At 37.7% G+C, this 20,918-nt stretch overlaps 1 protein-coding gene across 2 annotated transcripts in view; it reads right to left on the bottom strand.

Moving 5' to 3' along the window:
• The window catches only part of LOC150083142 (glutamate receptor ionotropic, NMDA 2B-like), a 350,422-nt gene that overhangs the window by 145,664 nt on the left and 183,840 nt on the right, over positions 1 to 20,918 (bottom strand). For both annotated transcript variants that reach the window (XM_090377838.1, XM_090377839.1), the window contains 2 exons: positions 10,296 to 10,479; positions 1,567 to 1,693 (listed from right to left, as the gene is read on the bottom strand). In XM_090377838.1, coding sequence (XP_090233964.1) covers positions 1,567 to 1,693; positions 10,296 to 10,479 — 311 coding nt within the window. The remainder of the gene's footprint in view (positions 1 to 1,566; positions 1,694 to 10,295; positions 10,480 to 20,918) is intronic.

Below are 20,918 nucleotides of genomic sequence, written 5' to 3'. Positions count from 1 at the left end.
TGTCCTATGCTTCCGAAATCTGGTCTGGTGCTCCTCAAGTAACCGTCAAGAAATTCCTTGCCCTAGAATACTGGGTTCTTAGATGGCTCCATAGTAAGCTTCGTTTTCGGAATGCAATATCCAGGCAACAGCTTTATGAAAATCTAAAAACAAAGCCTCTGTAACAGATGATCAACGAGTCTGGAGTCATGCTTCTTGCAAAGTTAACCACTTCTGCATACGATTCACCAAACTTAGCCAAAATAATAGCTGCCCCAACAGGGAAAATTCAACAAACCAGCAATTCAAATCCAACCTCTCCAGACTCAAACAAATGGACAGAATGTTGCCAAATGCATTCCTTCACCTCATAAATCATCACGACATTGATTTCAACAGGTTAATGAACTCTGAAGTCTGCAGGAATCAGATCTCCGATAAAATGAAGAAAAATAATCCAACCGAGTAATTGCAACTGAAAGCCAAATGTCCTGTTCTGCAAATTCTTTTTTAATTCATCACTATACTTCCTAGTCATTGTTAATGTCTATATGAAATCTGCTATGTACATATATTCGATTATTTTATGTCATTTCCTCTGTATTATTATCTGCCCCTAGCCGTTTGCTGTGATGGGCTTGCTGTATTTGCAATAAATTAATATTTATTTATTTATATATAAACTTAAGGCACTATTATTAAACACATATAGTCATACATGAACAGAATACACGGCACTGAGAATTGCATATATGTTATTAAAATGGAATATATATAAAAAAAACATAAAAATAGTTTCCAGTAGAAAGGCTAGATGAAGCCAGACCAGAGACCTGTTTGAGCCCAAGGAGGATTATCTGGAAGCTGCTACTCTTCGATTAGGTGGTACTTTTCCTGGATCTACTGAATTCTGAGAGCAAAAACGGAGCAGGGACTCCAGGAGGACCTTTATACATACGTAGTTGAATTTTTGATGCCTTGTATTTCACTCTTAGATACTATTGTTAGAGATAAAATCGAGCAAGTATTGCCATCAAGGAGTTTACTGAGACATTACAGAAAGCAGCTCGAACTCCTAAGAAGGTGACGTAAATTTGAGCTTAAGCATTTATGGTCATCTGAGTCCGAAACAGGGTATCCAATAAATTTGTAACTTTTGATCTCTTTGAGACCACGTGATGATTGGGAGGTATTTTGTAAAAAAAAAGTGCATGACAAGGATTGACAACGGGGTCTTCTCAAATGCAGTGGCGGTTTAATACATTAAAAATTACTGAGATTGGCGAACATCCGCTTGGTTTTTCAGATGCTTGACTTTTGGCAAGGGATTTACATGATGTGATGTTTCGATATGTGAAAGGAGAATAACTGTGTGAAAAGTCCTTCTCTCCCTCTCTAAATATATGAAGACACGCATCAGTATGAAAAGTCAGAACTTACCGAACTTATCACTCATAGCAGGAAGTTATTAGGGCCGATCATATTGGAAGTGAAGCTGAGTAATAAATTAATACAAAACGAAACTAGTTATTCTGAATTCATTTTGAGTATAAAAATTAAATGAAGTCAAACTGTATAAAAGCCTACCTTTTCCCAGTAACCATTAGTATTCAGGTTGGTCACTTCAAGTTCCACGGATTTCAGTGATCCATCAAGGCTAAATTCCAGCTGAGGTTTTCCTGATTTCGTTTTAATGCTGACATTCTTCAAATATCTTTAATGGGAAATAACAACCTTTAAAAGCAAGTTCAGATAATTTCCTTCACAGTTCAGATTCTCTTTTGTGTGGTTATTTTAAGTTTTAGATTACTCTAGTTTAATGACTGGTAGTACTAAAAGTAAAAGATAGTAATTACTTTAGGAATCGCTTAAAAAAGATAGCACATATTTTATATAGTTGTTATTGTTGTTGTTTATGGTTTTTAAGACACAAGGGCATCAAGGCCAAGATGTCTTTCTAGGTTTTTTAATGTACATCAAAATTTTAGATTCGTTTGTCAAATTGGATTTGCCGAATGAAATTAAACAGTTCGTATAGGTTTGCAGAGTTTGCTAATATCTGTTGAATGGTAAGTGGGGTCTGATTATTGCATAAACTCTGGAAGCAAATATATTAACACGAAAAGTGACGACTGCAGGCATATTTCACTTAATGCAAGCTGGAGAGCATAATTCTGAAAGCATGCTGTACTCAACTGGAGGGAATTTTGAGACAACATGCGAATGGAATCCAGCTGCTGCACCTACATGTCAGTGCGAATTAGAGCCATCTGTATCGATTATGAATTTTACAGTGTGTTCCGAAGTATGCTTGGCATGTAGCTGTTGGATGTTAAGTGATGGAATGGTGTTCTTTGACCACTGAGAGAAGTATAGATCAATGCGTATATCATGTCTACCCCACGTAGGTAAAGGCATATTTGACGTACCTCAATTTTGAGACCAATTTTCCACTTCTGTATTATTTCATGAAGGCGTATCTCAGCAGGCTTAGTTTCATTAGATTTGGATTCCTAGAGTGTTGGCCAAAGAGGGCATCGGCCTGCACCCCAAGGAATAGAACATAAGAGTATCAACAAATTAAGCTACATTGAGCCGTATATAATACGTTTTTAAATTGCGTGAATTCTGTGGTTGATTTGCTGGTTTCTGGAGCACGAAGAATGTTCGGCCTTCTCATGCACTTAGTGCTTATCTGACGAATATGTTGTAGAATATACATTTTTCGTCAAATATGAGACCCAATAATTTTGTCTCCGCTACTACTGGAATAGTGCTTTGTCCTAGTCTTAATTCAGGGTCCGAATGAAGGTCACTCTTGCGACAAAAATGGACCAAACTGTCTTCTCCGGTGAGAACCTGAAACCATTGGCCATTTCCCAGGAGTTAAGGCAATCAATGGCTTATTCTAGTTTTCTCTCAATAATTCTAATGTTGCATGAATAGTAGAATAAGTCATTGACATAGAGTGCAAAGTTTACGGTTGGAGGAGGACGTTGTTTGATAGTGGAGTTTACTTTAATGGCAAAAAGCTTATTACTTAAAACAGATCCATGAGTACTCGTTCCTCTTGGCAAAAGGGCCGAGAGAGGGTGGATCCTACTCGAACTTAGAAAAACAGACGAATAAAAAGATTTTAATAAAAACGGGAAGGTGACATCTTAGACAGAGCTTTTAAAATCTTTTAAAATAGCAAATCCCCAAGTTGTACAATTACACTTTCTCCGTGTCAAAGAAGATGGACACTAGTAGGTGCTCTCCTTTTAAGAAACACTTCGATTAGATGTTTCAATTCCCATTAAGTGGTCCAAAGTGGTGGAGCTGTTCTTTCGGAAGGCACATTGAATGCTGGAAAGAAGGTCATTACCATAAAAGTCGAGCGGTGACCATTTTCTCTTATATTTCACACAAACTCTAGTCAGAGTTTGTGTGAAATATTGGAGAGCAATTGGACGGCAGTTTTTTGAAAATTTAGGATTATTTCCTAGCTTAGCAAGAATGGTTGCCTTGCGCCAGACGTCCTGAAACTGCTCTTCAAAGAAAATTCTATTGCATAAAAAGAGCAGGTTTCATTCGATTTAGCTGAAAGGTGTTTAATCATTTCATAATGGATGTTACCTAGTCCACTGGGCTTGTCTTAGCAAGGGTGAGAGCTGTTTTTAGCTCGTGTATAGTAAATTCTTGAGATTATTTCTGCTTGAGATTATTCAAGTTCATATGAGCACGTAGGCTCTACAGATGGTGATATTAGAAGATCCATGTTTGCTCATTTTGCCGTGAGTATTGAATTTATACTCAGATTACCAGTCCCGCCACGTGGAGGCAAGAGCTGTGCCACCAGTGAGCAGCGATAAGAGGTTAGTAGTGGTTACTGTATTAGAGAAGTTAGTTATATAAATACAAAAATGTGTATTTCTTTTCTTGATATAAAGCTTACCTCTTTTTATTTAGAAAGAGCCGAAAACAAATAACTTTGGAAGAAAAGACTAGAAATCTCTTAAACTAGTTTATAGAAAATACGTTTTTAAATCGCTAGATCACTTCGCTTGACACTCGAGGACAGTTGAGAGTGCAATAGTACATCCATTATATTCCAGCAGCGATGAGGAATATGCCGTATTTTCCTTCAAAATCCTTCATTTTGCGGATTTTGTTCTAGATCACATTACAGCTGGTCGCCTAGGTAATAGAAGAAGGAAAACAGACATTGAAAGGTATTCCGGTCAGCTTGATCAACTTTCCACCGTGGTAATCTAAAAGAAAGTAAAGGTCTCCCACTAGTAAGTAGGATATCTCGGGGAAATTGATCATTTTCATTATCAATTTCTTTTCTTTCAATTTAATGATCAACACTTTTAAATATCTGGCCTTTTCAGTGAACTGTTACACCCACAATGAAAGAAACGCGGAGATGGGGGGAAACCCCTGGTGCCGTCAGACACGAATACACTTTATACTTACACCTCCCAGGGAAGTGAAGGGAAGCAGATAGAAGAATCAATAGCGAAAACGTATTAAAAGAGTAGTCATCTAGAAGAAGGTGTTTGTTCCCACATTTAGAAGCGAGAGATCATTATTATCAGTAAGCATATGGTCTAGACTCGTCCCCATCCATTGATGTCCCACAGGGTGTTATATCCAATAAAATCCCTCAAGAAGTGAGAAAGGGGATGCAACTGCATAACAAGATCATTAAGGTCTTTATGGGAGGGATGTCAGTCCCAGGCGGCAAATAAATACAGCAGACAGTTAATTAAACCCCACTGTATGGCAAATTCAACAGCCGCCTCTATGCTGCTGGTTGTATAGCAAAGGCTGAAAAGGCATCTGATTGCCCACGAGGATAGCAGCTTCTATATGAGCAGAGCCGTCCATACAAATCCTTACGAATAATCGTGATGCTATCCATATAGTGTAGTGATCATTCCATTAGTTTCTCATATATGCAAAATTTTGCAGGAGTCCCTTGATGTCTTCAGCATTTCACGGGAATCTGAGAGAATTTCACTGTAGGAGTTTAGCCATTACTGGGGGCTTAGTGGATCCATCAGTCGGTTTTCGAAATACTGAGGTTTTATTATCTTTTTCAGAGAAGTATGGACGACGTCCTATATCCATTTATTTCTCTGCAAAACGTTTCAAGATTGTTTCGTCAGGTATTTTCGTTGATTTGACATTCATATTCATGCTTTCTTGCATTTTTCTGTATGGTTACTTTACCGTTCAATTTTTGTAACGTTGAAGCAGATGGAGGTAATATGGGAGTGGCAGCTGACAGGTTTCTGTGAAGCTTTTTTCTGAGTTCAGTAAATAGTGGGCTGTGACATTACTCTTTCTATTGTGCAGGCAGTTCGGTTTGAGTCTGAATATAACATTTCTTGACAACCTTTTAGCATACGTATGTTACCTTATCGCTATATACTGGTTTAACTGTTTTTCTGGACTCCTGGTATGAAATTGTAAACCCTTCTTTAAGCCTTTGTATTTCATTTTCTTCCTTCTGTCTCTGGCATGCTCGGTATGCAACTCTCCTTGGCAATTAAAGGAGGTGTTTTCAGCTTTACATGATGTAATTTCAAGTACTTTGAATTCGAGTGTATGCAAAGTGCAGTACAGCAGGCCGTTTGTGAGTGTCCCCATATTTCTGATACTTGAAGTACCTTAACGGGTTGGGAATATATGGCCGTATTGTACAATTGAGATTGTCAGCTTTAATCTCATTAGGTGACATTACCATAATTAAAGTAAGGATGAGGTTTCTAGTTAGGACTAGATTCTGAATAGACCTGACCTGACTAGCGAACGCACCAATCCGAATAGCTACCATCAAGCCATATACCTCCATAATGAAATTATTATTAAAGAAAATAAAGTCTTTATCCGGCAATATTACAAACGAGACCACTTCAAATTCCAAGCCATTAAACTGAAAAAAGTGGGAGACAAATTTAGCAAAGCAGATACATGGCAACGTAATTAGAAATCAAACCAACAGAATAATACGCATCTGTAATAACCAGGAAAATATGCTGGAGTTGGAACAATTTAATCAAGAATGAAATGCCAGTTAAGCTGATAAGATCTCATATAAATGCAGCTACTCAAGTCAATTTAATCCTACATCACCCTGACATTAATCGTAATAGAGTCACAGAGCTACTTTTTGGCTCCAGTTAGACCCTCGAGTTTATTGCGCTCGGACAAGGCTCGTTGGCTCACCGCACTGTAACACGGATATTAAATTCAAACCCTAAAACAAAAACTATAATAATAATAATTCACAGACATGAGTTATTTTCTACTACCGCTACCTTTTGCATTTACTGGCATACTTTGGCCACTTTTACATTCCGCCGAATTTTGCTATGTGATTGTGTTTATTGCGTATATAGAAGCTAAATTAAATACTGTACAGTTTACAAATTGGAAGTCACGTTCATTACCTTCTCTGCATGATACTTCTCTGTATTACTCTGCAATGCCTCAGTAAAGCCACCACACCTATATACATACTGAATATACAGTACTATATATATATATATATATACTTTTTTAGGCCAAAACAACTTTGCCTATGGTACTGGCTCTAGAAATTGATCAAGTTCTATGGTAAGATTTTCAGGACGAAAAATCTGAGTTTATTAGGGGGGGGGAGCATGTAACCTTTGCCCTAGACCCGTGCTTCTTCCACACCGTACGGAAACAAACCATAATCATCTAATTATTGTAGTTAATTATTATTATTTGTTTTTACTGTATGGCACATTGAGCTAAGTTGTCACCTTCATCTGCGATTTCTCGGCTTCAATAATCCAAATACTAAAGACAATGACTTGCCATCCTGAGTACTGGACAAGCCAAAAAGAAAAAAAAAAAAGAAAACCGGGATAAAGTGATGTGTTTGCAACCAGTGTTTTTATAGTAGGCATGAATAATTTGCATAATGTGCGGATCTGTAAGGTGATAGATTGATTTCTATTGGATACTCGGAATTTGAATGCCAGGATGTCTATTATATCAAATATTCGCTTTTAGCGACACTGTCCATAATAAAATATTCATGAAAAACATTTTGTCTGTTAATTTTGTCGAGCATTGCATATAACCTGAGGAAAAATATTAAAACTCATTGCGGCTTTCGTAAGGGAAATCCACCTTTCAATATCAACATATTCAGAACTTCTTGGGATTGTTTGTTTGAGGATTTATTAGGCGCATCGGCATCTATGGCCATAGTGCGCCAACTTCATGGGGAAAATATTTTCATTCTTCCTCCTTATAAAAAAAACCACAACATTCGGCAAGTACGTCTGATTTTCGCAAATGACTAGAATAGGAATCGGGCGCAGTGTAAAGACAAAGGGCGCATTATGAGTTTCGAAGGTATTCAGATAATAGTGGGTGAGCACACACACACATCACTATGTATCGTGATATCCTAATGTTTATTAAATAAATTTCATGAGTAATTTAATGATAATAAAAGTAAATTAAATTGAATGAGCGGTGTATTCAGCCGCCGTTTTGAAGAACATTTTTGCTTTCTTCTTCTGGGTGAGTATAAAGGAAAAAATAGGAAAATATAAAAATATATATATATTAGACATATATAAGGAATAATATTTACAGATTTATGGATGGAGTAAAACCAGTTGAGTGAGCCTTGCTGATAAACAATCGTATAAATTACAAAAGCTTACCTGGATTGGAGTAACTTGGTGGCAGGCTTGCAGAACACAACCAGACTGATCTACATGAACAGCTCAAGTGGCGTTTCGAAAACAAAATGGCATTTGAAATAGCTTCGAAACAGTGCTGTCTGGGTGGTTGTGGAGTTTAGCGACACATAGGCTGCTAAGGTCATATTGTGTCTTTTTAATGGTGAATATGAAATATTAACTTTATTGAAATAACTGTATTTTATGATATATTCCTATACGATTTAGGAAAGCAAACAGTTCTTTTTAATTAGGGTCAACTCCAAGAATCTGCAATAATGTTAGTGATGACTGTGCATTAGTACAAATGATGTAAAGGTTTTTAGTGGATATTTTGAAAGTGGGGACATTCCACTTATAAATGATGAACAGTCAGTTGTACATGACATGGTTTGCGATGGGGAGCGATGTCATTCGTTAATAGATACAGGTGAATGATGCGAGCATACCCAATTCTTAGCCTTCCTAAATTGTTTCTGCTCACTGCTTTCCGGGAAGCTGAAGAGCAGAAGCTTTGGTTCTGGTTTTATTTGGTATAGTTTGTTTCCTGGTTAACTTCTCCAGATTAGTGACCAGCTATTGTAACAAGCTTTACGGATAATATGTTTATAATCGGTATATGGAATTTGAAAAGTCTGCGAAATAGTGGTATCTGGTTGTTTTTGGCTGCAAGATCTGCTCTTTCATTTCCTACTGTCCTAGAATGTCAGAGTTTGGTTCAACTCGTTACAAGCACATAATTTAGAACGGATTTGTTTTATTACAGGGTGAGAGGAGGTGGTATTACTATTTATGGCAGAGACAGCACTGAGTGAGTCAGTGTATATTAAAGCAGACGGAATTAGATGTTCAATAATGTGATCCAGAGTTAAGTTTATAACATAAAGCTCAGCAGGGAAGGCTCTGCATTCTATTGGTAATGAGACAGAAGTGCTGAACGATGGGAAGATTGCCGCAGCACCTACTTGGGTCTCAGTTTTTGATCCATCTGTATAGATTTCACATGCCTTTGAGTTAGAAAGAAAGTAAGTTGCATGTAACCGTGCGATATTGGAAGGAGACAAGGTGTTCTTTCCCAACTGTTGAAAATAGTCATCATAAATTGCAGAGATATTTGTCCAAGGTGAATCTGATGGTGTCATGTCCTGAAATATATTATGATTTCTGTGTTCCATGTTTGAACCAGTTCTTTAAGTCTAAGTGGAGCAGGTTGGTTTTCATTTGGTTTATTATGGTTAAATGCCTCCCATTCTGTATTGTACAGGCATCTCCAATTAGGGTGAGAAGGAAGACTGCGGATTTTTGCGGCATACAAGAGAAGTAATGTTTTGCTGCGAAGATGTAATGGAGATTAATGGGCTTCGATGTACGAAGCCCATTAATCTTCGATGTAACGGAAGAGGTTCTGAAAGTCCCTAGGGAAACTCTCAGAGCACTGTGCTGGATGGTGTTTAACAGCTCTAAAATACTTGTCCTTGCAGAGACATACACTGGAGAGCCATAATCCAAGCGAGACCTGATGAGAGCTCTATAAAGATGGATCAAGGTATGTCGATCAGCACTCCATTACATGGATGACACACCCCGGAGGATATTCAATTTCTTCAAACAGATTGTTGGAAGATAGGCCACACGTGCTTGAAAGGCCAAGAAAACGGGAAGTGTGTGCAAGGGGAACTGGAATGTTATTGATCTTTAGATCAGGACGAAGTGATCATAATTTGCAGAAGTGAGTAGTGGTGGATTTCTGCTCAGTATGACGGTATCCATTACGTAAGGTCCAGGATTCTATTCTAGCAAGAGCAACTTGTAACTGTCTTTCAACAGCATTCATTCTTTGAGACTGGCAGGATATAGTGAGGTCATCTGTATATATGTATATTTGAATGGTTTTTGGAAGATTTTCCAATATGTTTTTGACCGAATCGCAAATAGGGTAGTACTCAGTATGGAAACCTTCGGGACACTATCGTCATGTATGTGAGATGCTGACAGCATGTTTCGATATCGCACTTGAAAGTTGCGTAATCTTAAGTTCTGAATTATTTGAGGAAGGCAGCCTCTCAACCTTAACTGATGCATACTTTTAATAATATTATGACGCCAAGTAGTATTGAATGCTTTCTGAATAATTAGGTTGACCATCACTAAATGCTGCCTCATGACGAAGGCATTACGTATGTTGGATTCATTTTTTGCAAGTAAATCTAATCTAGGGTTGACCTGTTTTTACGGAAGCCATATTAGTGATCAGAAAGATGATTTTGCGAGTATAGAATTAACCTAAATTGCGCTACACAATTTAGTTAAATTGCTAAGAAAGACTAAATAGTTTTTTGTTCTAAAATATCTGATTCATTTAGACAATGAAGACAAAATTTAAAATATATATATATATTCACAAAACTCTGGGATATAACATTTGTAATGTGTAAAAACATAATGACCCAACTAATAAAATTAAACTAAAACCCACTTAATTAATTGACTCCTACATCAAAATGCCATATAAACAGATTTATATTTATTTATGTTTAAATTTTGTTAAACAGGGTTTTTACAATAAGGACATTGTTTAAACACAACATAAAAACTTACTTAAAAAAATGACCACCTCTATTCCAGCGAGCTTGTCCAGATGCGTAACAGCTAAGATTCGATGTTAGATTCTGGTCTCTATTCTGAGGATCATTGGAATAAAGCTGTAATCCGTGTCCAAACACAGACACTGCTTTTTTAAATTCTTGCTCAATCCAGTCGATACTCGTGTTAAAATAAACACCTAAAAATATAAAATGTACTGTAATTTTCGTGAATACTACATCAATTTTGATTACATAGTCAACTAAGACTGAGAAACATAAACATAATTTGATGTGGAGCATTTGTTGGTTGGTTAATGTGTTGTTTAATGGCACAAGGGCTACTAAGGCCATACTGTGCCTGATTATTTTCCATAGTGCAATTACCAGGTAAAATCTGTTAAATAATCCTGTCTGCTTCAAGAAAACAAAGAACTTGGCTAGATTTGCATCTTCTCCAATCAGATGAGGTTAAAGGTTCTTGCAGATGTGAAAATTCTGGTTCGATAATTATTATAATGGTTGCAAATTATTAGAATATTCTTCTCCCTAAGTGTAGACTGACAATATGTACAAATAGGCGGATCTTTCTCCATGAATAGATAAACATGAGTTAGATGTGTGTGCTCAATACGAGTCCTAGCCAAGATCTCCTCCTCTTGCCTATTTGATTGCATGCTTGATGACCACAACATAGGTTCCTGTTTAAATGGTTGAGTGGGAGACGACAGAGAATGGTAATCAATGGACACTGCTTTTTGTAGACAAATTTAATTAGTGGAATTCCCCAGAGTTCGGTGTTTGGTCCATTGTTGTTTTGTTGGTTGGTTGATATGTTTAGTGGCACAAGAGCTACTAAGGCCATATTGCGCCTTTGTTGTTTTGTATATTTATCAATGATATTGATGAAGGTATATCAGGTTTAATGTCCAAGTTTGCAGATGATACAAAGGTTGACAGGATTGTTAACGACAGTAAAGACAGTATGCTACTCCAACTGGATCTAGATAATTTGGGCAAATGGGCTGAGAGGTGGAAACTGAAGTTTAACATTTAAAAATGCAAAGTGCTGCATATGGTTAGAAATAACCAAAGAGAAACGTACCAACTGTGTGGTACTACGCTCAGGGAAGTGGGAAAGACCTGGGGGGGATAATTGTGCAGTCAAATATGAAGTTCACTGAGCAGTGCAGACGGGTTGCCAGGACAGGTCATGGAGTCTTGTCAATGATATATAGGAATTTTGCTATCAGGGACAAGGAGGTGATTATCCCGTTATACAAGGCAATGGTCAAGCCACACCTAAAGTACTGTGCACAGGTCTGGAGGCCTCATTTTAGGAAGTATGTAGAGTTGCTAGATCGAGTACAAAGAAGGGCAATGAGATTGGTGAGGGGAACAAAGGAGTGCTCTTACCAAGAAAGGCTTATCTTCTGCAAATTGCAGCGCCTGGGGAGTAGGCACCTGCGAGGTGATCTGATTGATCTGTATAAAGCCTTGAATGGGTTAAGCAAGTTGAATGCTGATGGGATTCTTCCTCTTTCTCAGATTAAGGACCAGAGGGGAGACAGTTTCAAATTGAGGAAAGAAAGCTGTAGAATAAACGTTCGGAAATTTGCATTTAGCCAGATTTAGCCAGTGGGTAGTTCATTGGTGGAACAGACCTTCATCTTTTGTTGTGGAAGTTAATAGCCTAAATAAATTTAAGGCTGAGCTGGACAGGCATTTGGAACGAATAGAGGGGTGAAATGGGAGGGATTTTTTTTTTTTTTTTTTTTTTTTGGATGATAGTGCATAAGCTTGCTTTCTTGCATCGTATGCCTCTATTAACGCTAATGCTAAATTTAAGCGTTTACTGCAGCTCTGAGCCTGCCATATTTGCAACCATTGCTCTTCACATACGTTGTTAACGACTGAGAAACATAATTAGGTAGGTAGTTAGGTAATTGATAGTTAGGAGAGCTTGCAGTGATTGGATGTTTAGCGGCTTGAATTGCACAGTTATTTCTTTTGATGCCTGCATGACCTAGTATTCAACAAGAAGTGACTGATCGGTTAACAGCTTGTAACGCAATTATCTGTGATCTGATTTCCTTCATGACGGGGTGGATTGGCTTGGATGGATTTTTGAAAGGTGATATTGCACTCAGAGAATCAGAATAGATCATAATTTGTTTTTTAAGGGACAGATTAATCACGTGATCCAGAGCTATTTTAATCATCCACTGTTCAGCAGAATCGACGCTGCATTCCTGTGGAATTGACATAGAACTAGAAAAGATAGAAGAGTCTGCTGCTGTGCCCACTTTCGTACTTGTTTTTGAGCCATTAATATATATTTGAAAACACCGAGAACTTTTAGCTACTTGAGCAACATAGAGTTTCCTGATGAAGAGATCTACTGCTTGCCTTTTCCTCCATTGTCGGAATGAAAAATCACATTGAAAAATATAGGGGCGAATATGACAATTTAGATAACCGGCTTTGACAGTATTTGGTAAGTTTGGAATTCTGAAAGTGAGTATTATACTACGGTTTGGAATGAGATTGCCATCCCTACGAGTCAGAATTCTCTTTGCTTTTATAACTTTTGATCTTTCATTTCTTGCGCAAGCATTAAATTAAATAGATCCTATTCTGTTACATTAAATACCTAGATCTCATTCAGAGATAATACCTTTGGAACTATTTAGGTTTGTGTGGGGAGAATTTTAACAGGAATTTCCCCGAAAGTTGTAAGCTTTAACAACAGTTCTGAATGTTTAGATTGTGTCGTTTCAACTAGTAAATCCCCGGACTTTAACTTTTGACCATTTTAGCCGCTTATTCTAGGAATCTCTGTATCATAAATAGAGAGAGTTTAGTCACTATTTGACGAACGGATAATAAGAAAATTTGGATACTCTGGTTGACAATTGTCTTTTTTTAAGCGCTTACTTCGCGCATTACCTTGATCAGAATTGTACCGATCTTTGGTAGTTGAGCTCGAAGGTTCTAATGCTGGATAATTTTCTTTATCCATGTCAACTTCTTTTCGCCCTGGAAGATTAGCTTTTCCACCCAGGTTACCGGCCCCGCCACGGGAAGGCAGGAGCAGTGCCGCTTGTGGCGACGCGTATTAGTTTAGTACGGTTAGTAAATTAACAAAGAGTAAAGAAAAAAGGTACTTTCCTTTTCCTGGCTCTCTTTTTATACTTTTGAAAAGTAGAGCTAATTAACAAAAGGACTTATAAAACGTAATAAAACAAGGAAAAACTCAGTCGCTATAGAAAAATCACTCTAGGAAGTCGCAGATCGCTTGGCATCAGGGGCCTGCAGCACTTGGTTTATATTTCATGCAATGCATTTTAAAGAAAGCATAATGAAATGTTAGTATGAAATTTTTACCTATTAATTAATACATTGAATTCTTCGTGAGTAAAGTCGTTTAAAAATATTAAACTAGCATGATTTGTTTGACGTAAGTTATTTCAAGAAAACAAAATCTCTTATAAAATTCTAATTTATAAATCAGATGAAATAGTCCACTTATTCTATCATGAGAAGTACCTTGGCTTTTTCCTTTCTTCTTTTTTTCCCCCTCAGATGATCAGCCATAAGGTCTAATTGCGAACAGCATTATCAGACTGGTGCATCTTACCAATCTTTGATAACGACCCTCCGTGGCATACTAGCCGAAACAATACATCATCATTTGCTACTCATTTGGAGAGGTCTAAGTTCGATTTTCGTCGGCGAATAGAATAATTTCTAAAGTTCTGTTCATTCAAGACTTCAGTTAACCGACACCGGGAGTACAGAGTTTTTCCCCGTTGAATTATTTCGGTTTTTAAGCCGCACTTCAGCCCATAAACAGACTTCTACAGACATAATGCATTCAATGGTTATAATCGCACGCTTGGGAGCCATTAATACTAATCTTTGTTTATTTTAATATGTTATCTTTGATAACATATCGATAGGTATGACAGATTTGCATCATAAATTTGTCGACAGCCTTTTATAGCTTCATCAGTATCGTTATTTTATTCGTTTCAAGTAGATTCCGGATACTTCTTGAGAAAGTGATTTGATGCAGATTTCATTTTTAAGAACGGCTTCTGGTAACGGGTACAATATAAGGAACATTTGACCGAATTATCCCAGCATTCCACTAGGGTCAAATAAAAGCACTTCTCCGTTGAAAATATTTTGCCATTTATTTGAAAGAAGGCGTTATCTGCAGCAACTGTTTCGACAGTATTTCCATCTCATTGAGGTGATAGATCCCTCTCTCTATGTGGACTATTTTTTTTGTATTTTGGTTGAAAAATTGTTTTGTCCTGAAAAGGACAAAACTAATAGAGTGAGGTACTAATATAAAATGACAAAACTAATAGATAGTCTAGTAGAGTGAGGATTGAAGTTGTCCGTCGTATATAACGGATGGGAAACCTTCGGGGAGAACCCAACAACAACAACAACAACAAAGACATTCCTGATCATTTCAGTGACTGGAGCAGTAAAAGCAAAGTTTCCGAAAGGGATGGGGGAAAATGAAAATGGAAAAAAACAGAGAGTAATGAAACGCTACATTCTTTCTTCGTGTGCCGAATTCACTTGTACCTTTACCCTACAGAGTCAGTAAGATTTCTCTTTCTACTTTTTCTCGGTTGTTTCCATTATTATTCCATTTCCACTTATTCTTTATATACTACGCACAACTTCCGTTCTTGCTTTATAGGCGAACTTTGTTTCATTATTCTATGAATTCCTAATTTGAGCTTATGATAATATTTAGCCAGTAAAGGAAGCGCACCGTGTCACTGGCATTGTGGAGATTTCCCCTTCTGAAATTTCTTACAGGCTTTGAATATACTTACATTTTGTGAATCCTTTAGGTGTGAAAGAACCATGCTCTCATTTAGGAGACGTCCTCTTTCTTTCAATAATTCCTTTTATATTCACAGTACATATAAGAAAAAATTATTATAAAACAGAAATAAAACTTGTCCAAGTTTTATTTCCGTTTGATTGGTGTCAGCAAGAAATATCGCGTGTACCTTACTCCCGAACCTGAATAAAGGACATTTATACCTGGTTTGATATTCACTTATTTTTAATTTGTTGTCACTGTTATTAATATAAAAAGGTATATTTAATTATATTGGCAAACAGAATTTTTAGCTCCATTAATAAATCAACTGCTCACAGTCAAATTTTATGTGCAGATTTCAAAATCATTCTTAAAATTTTACATCCTGTCATAATTGCTACATATACAGGTCTTGTGTTTATCAAAATATCCACATCGTACTGAACTTTAGGGCAGTAGATAAGATACAGATCTTCTGCATTATCCGAAAAACATTGTTTGCATATGCTCATCGATGGCAGTAATTTTAGGGAGGGTTAACATGCTCAACCTTGTCAGCCAGCCTCCCTCCTCCATGTTTTTTTAGTAATGGAAAGACAGTTGTAGTGTGAGCACGTGTACAGCTTAACAGCGTATCTATTGCATACTATGCTTTGCTTAACATTGTATTCTTAAAATGTTTAAGCAGAAGGAAAGGAAGTGCCTGAAACACCTTGACAATGTCTGCTATGTGTGTGTGGACGGTTTGCAACAAAAACTCAGAGGAAGAAAATCTACAGTGTTAGTAAACGTACATGTGTTTTGTATTTTGGTTGCAATGCTGATCAGGGCAAAATTAGGACTCCAGATGTATTACTTGCACCTCAAATCTGAGGATGTCGATAACTAGTAAAATTAAAAGTATTCCTTTTGAAGTTCCCACAGTTACCTTTTGTAGTACACAATAAAGTTACACGACTTCGATCGGAATGTCTATGGCGATCTTAAGGTTCACTGGTCTACAGGTTGTTTTGTTGGAGAAAATCGCGCAACCACATTGACGATTGCAATTTCTGCGTGGAAAAAATATCAGGGATGTCCCAAAAAGAAGCATAGTATCTGAAATAAGGCCTGTTCCAATAATGATGACCTGTCGAATCCCTAAAATCATGGGATAAAAGAAGAGGTAAGATTCTTGTGTTGCAAACTTTTTTCTGCATAATACAAATGCATCCTCCTCAGTTTCTCTCTACATGAAGTAGAGAGAAACATATGAAAGTGTGTCCAAGATCCTGAGTCCGTGCAATAAAGTAACATGCCTTTGATTGGAATGTCTATGGTGATCTTCAGGTAATTATTCACTGGTCACAGGCGGGTTTCATGCCAAGTTTTGTTGTTTTTCTCTGTTTATGGTAGAGTTGTGCATGGGAGATCTAAGTGATGAGCAAGGGAAACGCTTTCGTTAGGACATATTCTCAATGCAAAAGTGGTACTAAGGTCAGTGGGATACTACAGTGATGGGAAATTACGGTTGGTTTCTTAAAAGAAACGAACGAAAACGGATTAGAAGAAGAAAAACCTCTCTGACTGGCAAAATTTCTATGGAAATAGAATGTATGTGGTGCATTATGTGTGACTAAAGTTGTTGTTGTTGGAATGATGTTTAATGACACAATGGCTACTGTTGCCATACTGTGCCTGCCTGCTAATATTTATGATTAAAGTACTTTAACATGAATAACAATATTTTTTTTGACAGCACGTGTAATATTGTACTGTAAAATGTTTGAAATTGTTCATTCATTAAGTTACTAAAATTTCAATAGAGATATGATAGAAACAAAATTTGGGAATTAGTGAATCAATTTCCTTTAGAATCTGCAACGTTTGCTTCGGAGGTACGACTATATATTTTGTAATTTAACACATTATATTTCGCCAGTGTCATTAGCGTTCAGAAAATCATATTACACAACATTTAAATAATTACCATGATTATCAAATCAATAAAAAGCAAATGATGTTGATTGATTTCATAGTCAAGATGGTAAATGTTGAACTACTGAGCCTGGAAAGCCAATCAGAGTGAAGGCATCGATCAACAGGAATAAGTAACGACAACGGGCACAAAACAAGCGTAAATACAAGGCTATTCACTTATCGAGTGGATAGCCATGTATTTACGATTGTAGACATAGCTGACCTATCAGTCAACTATGTCTGCCGAGTAACCATGGCAACATAGCATTGATGTCATCTGATTTCGAGTGAAACATTTTTAGACAGGTGAGAGAAAGCAATTTCATTACAATAGAAGTATTATTTTACGAGAAAAACAGTACAGTATTTATAAGTGGAGTTCTTAGAACATGGACTTGTCCCGAGAAGGTCGTTGTTGTTTAAGAGTTTCCAGACACAAGGGCAACAAAGGACAAGATATGTCTTTCCTGTTTTTTTTTTTTTTAATGTAAATTAAATTTCTTAGACTCGTTTATCAAATCGGAGTTGCCGAATGAAATTAAACAGTTTGTCAAGAACTGCAGAGTTACGTAATATCTGTTGAAGGGTAAGTGAATTCTGATTTTTACACAAACTCTGGAAGCAAAGGAAGCTGGAATTTCTGAATCTAAGGCATAAAAGAATGTGAATTACTAAAAGTTGAACTTAGCATTGAACGCACAGGGAATTTCATTAGTTAATAGATAATAATGCGTAGGATTCGCAGCGCGGCAAGCCTTACTTTTCTCTGCGACTTTTTCTGATGCTCGAGTCCCATATTTCTGAATTAGGTTTTATTTCCGGTAGTTAGTTTAATTTCTCCATATCTGTGCCCATTCGACTTTAATTTCTCTTATTGATCTAAAATCAGTGTATGGAACTATCATTGTTTGGTGGTTCTGATACCGACTTTGCTGCATTATCTGCTTCGTTATTGCCTTTTATTCCGGAGTATCCTGTGATCAAGCAAACAGTTGTTTCAAGGTTTTTTTTTTTTTTTTTGACAGAAGTTGATTAGAAAGTCAATTTCTTGTAAGAGAAGATGAGAATAATGTTTATCCTGTATGGCTTAGACAGCACTGAGCGAATCAGAATATATTAGCGCAGAAAGCGACGACTGTTCACATATATTTCACTTAAAGCAAGCTGGATAGCAAATAATTCTGAAGACGTATGCTGTATTCACCTGGAAGGGATTTTGAGACTACCTGTGAAGGGAACACAGCTACTGTACCTACATGTGAGTGTGTGACGACTCAAAGCCATCAGGACAAATTATGAGTTTCCCAATGTGTTCCGAAGCACGGTTGGCATGTAGCTGTTTGATGTTAAGTGATGGAATGGTATATTTTGACCACTGAGTGAAGTATTTATCAATGTTAATATCATGTCTTTCCCACAGAGGTAAAGGTATATTTGTACTTTCCCCAATTTTATTTCGATCAATTTTCCGTTTCTGTATTATTTCTTGAAAGTGTATCCCAGCAGGCCTGGATTCATTACGCTTAGAGGCGTAGAGTGTTGGCCAAAGAGGATGGCTGAGGTAGACCTAGACCCAAAAAGGATGGGATGGTGAGCTTCTTATTTTGGCAGCGTATTGGTAGAAGAGGCTTTGTCTTCACATGCGATGCTGTTGTTATTTGGTTTTTAGAAGCATTAGCAACTGAGGCCATAGTGCTCCGGGGATATGCGGTGGTCATTCCCTGACCTTTCCGCATCCTCCGTATTTGGTGGTCACAGGCTCGAATCCCGGTCTGCTGCTCCTGCCCAGCTGGCTACGAAGGCGCCACATGTGATGTGATTCCACGTACAAGCTTCAAACTCGCGAGGTACTGTAAGCACAAAGTGCACATCGAAGGGCACTGTGTTAGACTGTGTTCACAAATTGTATGATACTGTTTTTATCTGAAATATATGCTATAGCTCCATAATTTACACTTGACCGGATTAGAGCACGAGTAGATTTCCTGTTTTCCTGTAACAGTTTGATTTTCATAATATTATAGATATCATTTTTTAAAGTTAATTTCACGATCACGTCACAGGGTATCGTGACTCTCACGGAAATAGCCGATGGCGATTTACGTGTGAGTCATGATTTAATCTGTTGCAGAACCTGTGAAATGTTTTCCAAGGTCGACCTGGTGACTAATCATAGATCACCTGAGGATTCATTTCTTTGTGACGGATGTAAAGAGTGCACCGATCTTAAATTTCAATTTGGTGCACTGATGGAACAATTTGAGTCACTGAAAAAACGGGTGCTTGCCCTCGAGAATAATGCATCTGGGACCTCGTCAGGGACTAAAGATTCCAGTCTACCAAGTGATGCACAACCGATTCGAGCCTCAAATGTGATTCCACGTACAAGCCTCAAAACATAAAAACCAAGTGCAAACTACTCTGGTTCAAAAGGACTTTGTTTTATTAGGAGACTCTATTGTCAGGGAAACGGGAATATTTTTTGTAATAAGGATAGGTGGAGTAGAACCAGGGCATGTCTGCCGGGAGCAACTATTAATGATGTCACCAACAGATTGTCAGATTTTAAGGAGGGTAAATAGAATATTATTATGCATCTGGGGACTAATGACATTAAACGTACACGATCTGATGATTTCTTGGAAAAATACAGGACCATGCTGACAAAATGCCGCGAGATAGGCCACAATGTCTATGTGTCTGCAATTCTGCCCAGACACGATAGGAGGGATTATATGTTAAAAGCCTTGTGGATTAACTCAAGACTTGAAGGACTCTGCAAGGCTTTAGAGGGAAATTTCTATCAGCATGGCCCACACTTGTAGGTAGAAGGAATTTGTTTTGTAGAGACGGGATACACTAAACAAATGTGGTGCAAAAGTTTATTCCAGTATTATTGAGGATACCTTAAAGGTTCAGGGAAACTGCTAGTTAGGGGGTGGGATGTAGGTATTACTGCAAGCGTTTATCTGATAATATTAGTAAAAGTAACTCTTGCACATACCTCAAGAATTCTTATCTGTTTCCCCAAGTGGACATATTATCTAGATGTTCTGGGGACAGAAACGTTTCAAGTGAGCGGGTAGCTAATGCCAGGGAAGAGAGCCTAAAAAACTTCAAGAGTTGTGTTAGGGTTGTTAAATATACAAGTACAGTAAGTCTTAATTGTTTATACAGTAATGTTAGAAGCGTCGTCAATAAAATGAGCGAATTCGAACTGCTGGTAAAACAAGTAACGCGGACATAATAGGGCTTACGGAGACGTGGTACCACCCGGAAATTGGGGATGATGAGTTTCAGTACGGCTTGTAATATAATGTATTTAGGAAGAATAGGGTAGATAGTAGGGGTGGTGGGGTAATGCTTCTTATCAAAAGCAGCCTGAGTGCGACGATAGCTTTCCCGAATTCAGACGGTTCACGTGCTAATATAGAATCTGTATGGTGTGAGATAGTTGGAAACAAATATACAGGGTGATTCACTATCAGTGCGACAAACTTGCAGGAGGTGTAAGGGGCACAAAGACGAATCGGAATCACATAGCATTGCAGGGTTCGAAATGCCTTCGTCATGCGGTAGAGGACGTTGAACGGGAGTTCGCGGGAACAGCGATCCCGCTGGACCGTTGGTCTATCGCTCGAGTACTCGTACTCGGATAGCCTTCTGCAAGACGTAGGACATTCTCCTCATTGTTTGGCGTCCTCGTCGTTCGCTCTCGATTCATGGTATCTCTCGTGAAACAACCAGTCTCACGTAACCTTCTGTGCACACGTGCGAAAATCGTATGATAAGGAGCACGCCTGTGCGGGAAACGTTCCTGGTACA

This window comes from Mastigoproctus giganteus, chromosome 7 (genome assembly GCF_048544385.1).
Source record: "Mastigoproctus giganteus isolate SK-2022 chromosome 7, ASM4854438v1, whole genome shotgun sequence".
Lineage (NCBI taxonomy): Eukaryota > Metazoa > Arthropoda > Arachnida > Uropygi > Thelyphonidae > Mastigoproctus > Mastigoproctus giganteus.
Note: the sequence above shows the minus strand (reverse complement) of the source record. Positions and strands in the feature narration are given on the sequence as shown.